The following is a 6,000-nucleotide window of genomic DNA, read 5'->3' as shown; positions in this document are numbered from 1 at the left end:
ATTGTTAGGACTTTTACTGTTCAACTACAAATATTATATAATTTTAGAAAAATTTCTAATTTACATTTGTATCTACTTGGCAATTGTCTTTCGCCCTTCTCATTCCCCTTGAGATATAGTGTAACCCTACAGTTTATAAACACCAACAAATTAAAACCTGATGACATTGCTTGGCGCCTCAAGGTGCCGTGGGTTATGCAACAACTGAACAATGATCTGAAAACAACCACCTTACTTTTGTGTCTTGTGAGATGCAGAATAAGAACTCTCAAGAAGTGCAAAGAAGACACTACTCATAGGTATATTAAAAACTCTGTATTTACAACACTGAAACAAATTCTACAAACATTTACATAAACTATATTTACTGTTAAGTAGTATAAATAAACAACTTAAAGCAATATCCCTCAAGATTAGAATGTGACTGAAGGACAACACCTATAGAACACTCAGTGGGTACAGCTGATCATCAGCAAGAGCTTGAGCCCGGAGCGCTAATCCAATCTCATGCTACAAAAGGACCTACGAATATGTGGTTTAATAATTTTACACATAAGGCAACTAGGAAATGTTTCTGAACAATTTCATGATAAGAATGTTAAGGCTATGTGTCATCTGTCAACAATTAAACATTTTGTATTGGACCAACACCGTTTCACAATAAAGTATTAAAATCAAATCATGTTCAGTGCTTACTGTGAATGTGCACATTTAAAAAGTATGAAACATGTTAGATTATGGAAAAGTTAAAAACCTGGGAATAATAGTCTATTATAGGACACTGTGAAAATTGACAAATAGGAATCCAAATTTCTGGTTGCTCTGGTGTCCTACAATCCACCACAGGTCACTTAGAGGGTCAATCTCTCTTATAGCGGAAGACTGATCACTGGTGATTTCTTGTGGAAATATGTACAGATCTTCCTCATGGAGCCTGGGGTTGTCGGAACCTTCAAAAAAGAAAACATTAAGGCTCAGCTGATGAAGTGCAAAGAAAAGGATTTTTATAAAGATGAACAATTAAGTAATATAAAAGACTTTGGGTTTAACAAATCAACTACCAAAACACACACATAAATAGCTTCCAAGTAGCAGAACAACATTTCTGAACTAATGTGTAGGTAGACAAGCTTGGGAGTGACCAAAGATTACTAACTCAAGTCACTGAAGCTGGTCTTTATAAGAACTACTGGGTCATTTAAGTTCAAACATTAGTTGACCTTCCACCCACTCCAGACCCTACCCAAGCCCCCCCACCCCGGTCACCCTCCACAAGCCTCTGTTGATGGAAGCACACCAAGAACCACTTTCTGTTACAAGGCTACAAAACTTTGGGACTTCTGGGATCAGATCCCAAATAAGATACTGCTGTTCCAGTCCAGGCCAGAGATTTAGACACATTCACTCTATATAGAGTTGGAGGTTGAAAAAGTGTGTGGTGGAAAGTTTAGGGCGGGTAGGGGAATTGTGTGCATAAATATCAGTGCATAAATATCAAACAAATTAAAGCAAAAATGCAGAAAACTTCTTATCCAAACTTGATTGTAGACGATTATGGAAAGACGCATGGATGACTTTTCATGCAAGATAAGGATCAAGTATTCTAACCTGGAGCAGGGCTTTATCACAACCAAAAACTTAATGATCCACCATGAGCCCGGAGGATATTAAATCAGAACAGAGTAAGAGTCTAAACAATACTAATGCAAGCCTATTCCTGTCAATAAGGATTATTGCCATGCCTTCAACATGCTCTTCCTCCTCAACAATAGTTCCTGGTTCACAAAGCTTCAAAAAGCATGCATGATCTGTGGAATTTACATATGAACCATGGAAGTCAATCTCTGGGGACAAACTTTCATAAACTGAAAAAGTAGGTTTAGTGTAATATAAAGCGTTAAGTAGAGATCAATCAGTTTAATCTTTAACTGTATTACTTAACATTACAACTGATCTTTACAGGTTAAATGTTTGAAATATGACATTTCAGACCTGTACATGTACAACATGGATATATACACCTTACGCTCAACAAATGGTTGCTCAGTCAGTGTGGCTAACAGGCCTCGGTAGTTGTTGCTCAACAGCCCTGTGTTTAGCATTATATGCAGAGAACACCACCAAACCAAAGCTGTAGGGACAAACGTCTTAGCAGAACTTGGTAAAGCTGTGGTACACTGTGCTGCTCCTATTCTCAATGCAGGAGACACATCTACTTTAGAGTTGATGTGGGCAGCTGGTCAAAGGGCATAGATCAGGAGGTTTAGGGGGCACAGGTGTACAGTAGATTTTTGTGGTTGACAACTTGCTCATAGAAAAACACCCATAGCCCAATAAACGGGCATGGAAAAAGGTACAAGTCAGTACCAGCATCCAGTGTTTAATTTGTGTCCGTGTTTTCCGGTGCTAAGACCACACACTTGTTTTTTTACAACACTGGTATATTTTTATGACATTCCACCGCATGGTGGCACTGCCCAACTATTTTTAAACAATGAACATTAACAGGATGTTTAATAAATACATATTTTAAAATATAAAATTTTACCAGTACGCCCAGGTCCTTTTTACAGCTTTAGGCAACATGGAATACTCCAAATTGTCACATCTGTCTGAGTGTGATGGTTAGCAGGTAGCACCAGTACTGATATTTGCCAACGCTGGCAGGGATAGCGGATAATTCAAGCTACAGTGATTTTCAGAGGTATACATTGGGCTTTGGACCTTTTCTTTCAAAAATTAAGATCAGCCAGTTGTGGGCCACCATATCCAAATTACAACCCCAAAAGCACATCCATCACAGCAAAAAGCCGTAAAGAAAGTTTTCCTAAGTGACGCCATTCCAAGAACCCTCCTTACTATAATCCACGGAGGCTTCCTGCAAGTCCTTTTTAAGACAGACCACGACACGCTCTAAATGTTCATCTGACAGCAGAAGAGGATGCATATGTCCTTATTATGCAAAGGTGTGGACCTTTAATATGATCCAGGTGGGTGGGCGTTAAGCGATTAAAAACCATGCCTCACTTTCATCAAGAGAAAGAGAAACTCCTTTTAAAAACAGTTTAATTTTGTAGTAGAAGCAGAGGTCCTCATTTCAGTATCACCCTGGCCCACTCCACTAGGAAGAGGTATTCTTCAGCATGGCAATGCTGGATGGGTAGGTGCCTGGAACGGGATATGGATCCGTTGGTGGCAGAATGACCCAACATTGTAAATTTCTTGTTCAAAAAGCTTCTGATTGTTTGTCTTCCGGGTCTGTGAATAATTTTTGTTCTGCGATTTCAGCAGGGCGTGCACAGGTGGATGGTAAAACGATAGGAATGCACCATATCTTTTGTAAATTTCCTAAAGGTATGAGGGTGGCAAAGCCTCTTAAAGCTAAGCTTTTCTTTCCTATGAAATGTATCCTTGGTTATGGCTCTTTTTGACAGATGGCCAGATGATACTAGTCTATCTAGAAAACAGTTGTCAGCTAAGTTGGCTATGCTCTTATGCTTATCCTCCTGTAGAATACCTTCGGATGTGAGGGTTCTGGATTTAACAGGTAGAGTATTTATTCCGGAAGGGGTTTCCTTTACCATTACTGGCAGAACAAAAACTTGTTCTTGCTGTATTGAGTAAAATGCATTTCCTAATAACGATAAGTTATGTGTGGTTCAATGTTTAAAAGCTTATGAAGAATGTACTCGTAAATCACGACCTGTTGGTTCTACACAATTGCTGATCGCTTAACAGATGCTGTTCAAACCGGTATCCTCTGCCACAATTGCTAGATGGCTGAAATCAATCATGGGAGAAGCTAGTATCGACGCTAAAGTCTTTGGGGCTCATTTTGTTCGGGGGCTATGGCTTCTAAGTCTTATGGTGAGTTCCACCATTCAGGATATCATGAGACTGGCTGACTGGTCTTCTGAGTTTACTTTTAAATAGTTTTATTATAAACCCATGGGCAATATTACTTCTGTGGTTTTCGATAAGTGTTAAACTAGCATAAATTGGACCTTATGGTCCTGAAATAGAATATAAAATGTGCTAGCATTCACGCCAAGAGTTTACAATTCTATTAAGGACTAGGAGGCGAGCACTATCCTGACCAGTATTATCAGACATTAATTGGTCATGATTTCATTTTTCTTCTTTTGATGTTTGCCCACCCGTACGTAGTCTGCGTTATATGGATATTATGCGTCTTATTTTCTCTCCAGGTTCAGACCAGAAGGGAGAGTGATCCTGTTCCAGTTTTCATATTGGTGTTGGCACTTTGTGCCCCGGTTGATGGATGAACTGTTGCTCCTATGTTGAGGATGGCCCCTGGAGTTGGCCCCACGGACGCTGTTGGTTCCCACTGCAGTCTGGGTTGATGGACTATTCAGAGCTAAGAAAGAGGCTCTTGGTGGTAGCAAATCTTATATGGATTGCTGGGCTATGATTGGTGGTTGTGAGCAAGATTTCAAGGGAAATGTAGTTTCTGGTAAAACATTTTTCATTGGCTGCTGTGTTTTGCAGTAAAAGAAACAAGCATAATCCTCGCCTCCATGTCCTTTTATATTCTCATAACAGATGTCATGTTTAAGATAAAGCCAAGCCAATAGAAATATACCCATGCACTGGAACTGGAAGGAAAAACCTCGAGAAAGCCAAGCCAATACAAACATACCGCTGCAATGCAACAGGAAGCACAAACCTCTAACATGATCAAAATATACCACAAAAAGCATTAGAACAACTATATACATAGTTTACGTTAGGGCTATAAAATTAGAAAACAAATCGTAAACAGTGCAGACAACAAGCAAGGAAAAAAATCTGCAAAGAGCCAAAAAGATATTGCATAGGAAGATGAATCTACACAGACAATTTCAGACACTGACACCACATGTGCAGCATTGTTCACATTAGTGCCAGCTGCCGCATTTTAGATGTTCTAAAAGTAATTATAAGTTTATACACACATCTGCTTTCATGGGAGCTGGAGTATAGGAAGGTATTAAATATTAGGAACATGGACCTTAATACAGCATGGCTTAAGGTTCGAGTCACTGTGCCTTTCAACTCTGAAACCGCTCTTACCAATTACAATGCTTAGATGCATTGCTCTGCTAACCCATTATGTTCATCGTTACAAGCCTGGGCTAAATCACGATAACGAGTTTAAGATTAAAGTTGAGAGACTGGAGTTCTTTGTAAGATTTATCTCGAACACACCCTTCCTGAAACCAGATCCCTATTTTTACAAGAGCTCCGTGCCTAAAATATGTTTTGCTCGGGAGCAACTTATGTGAGTTGTGTTTAAAAAAAAAAAGATCTATAGAAATGTGTGTCTGGTAACAGGATACGAATTAATTCTGCTTAATTCTTATTCCTTCATTGCAGACTCCTAAAAATGGAAACTGAGCATTTTGGTAAGGGTTTGCTAAGATGCTTCACGTAATCTTCACAAACACTACAATTACTACCCGTAGGTCACAAAGTTCTGAAAAGGTGTGACTTTGGCTCCCCTTTGAAGTCGTGAAAAAACTTGCAAGGAAAACGGTTTTAAAGTTAGCTTGCGAGTAAAAATGGGTCATCAATTTTCAGTGCTAACGAGCTCTCACAAAGGTATATTCCCAGTCTGCAGGGAAATATTATGGCAGGGCCTTAACGCAGGAAAAGTGGTAAATTGCAAACTATGGGTAGCCCATGAAATCGTGGGCAAAGAACCAGTTACTAAAATGATCAAAGGAGTGCTACGAGACGGATTAGTCTAGTCTATTCCAGAGGTGTCAGCATCTGTTTCTCAGTGACTAGCAGAATCTGTAATTATATTCTCAAGAACTAAAATTAAGGTATATGACGGAGTATACAATATGCAAATCATCATCCTTTTCTATGGGTAGAAAGGTATTCGGGATTCAACTGGCACATTCTAAATTGAGCAATAACGGTGTCAAACTTATTCATTATAAATGTGTAATGCTGGCATATATTACTACAGTTATTGTCCACAAAATGAAACGC

At 39.1% G+C, this 6,000-nt stretch overlaps 1 protein-coding gene across 1 annotated transcript in view; it reads right to left on the bottom strand.

Moving 5' to 3' along the window:
• Positions 1-300: 300 nt before the first annotated feature.
• DTL (denticleless E3 ubiquitin protein ligase adapter) overlaps positions 301-6,000 on the bottom strand; it is a 63,892-nt gene continuing 58,192 nt past the window's right edge. Inside the window, exon 15 of the mRNA XM_085612861.1 lies at positions 301-950. Within this exon, the coding sequence (XP_085468987.1) occupies positions 870-950 (81 nt within the window). The 3' untranslated portion in view covers positions 301-869. The remainder of the gene's footprint in view (positions 951-6,000) is intronic.

Source organism: Triturus cristatus, chromosome 6, assembly GCF_964204655.1.
Source record: "Triturus cristatus chromosome 6, aTriCri1.1, whole genome shotgun sequence".
In the NCBI taxonomy this organism is placed as follows: Eukaryota; Metazoa; Chordata; class Amphibia; order Caudata; family Salamandridae; genus Triturus; species Triturus cristatus.
This window is presented reverse-complemented; position numbering and strand designations above follow the sequence as displayed.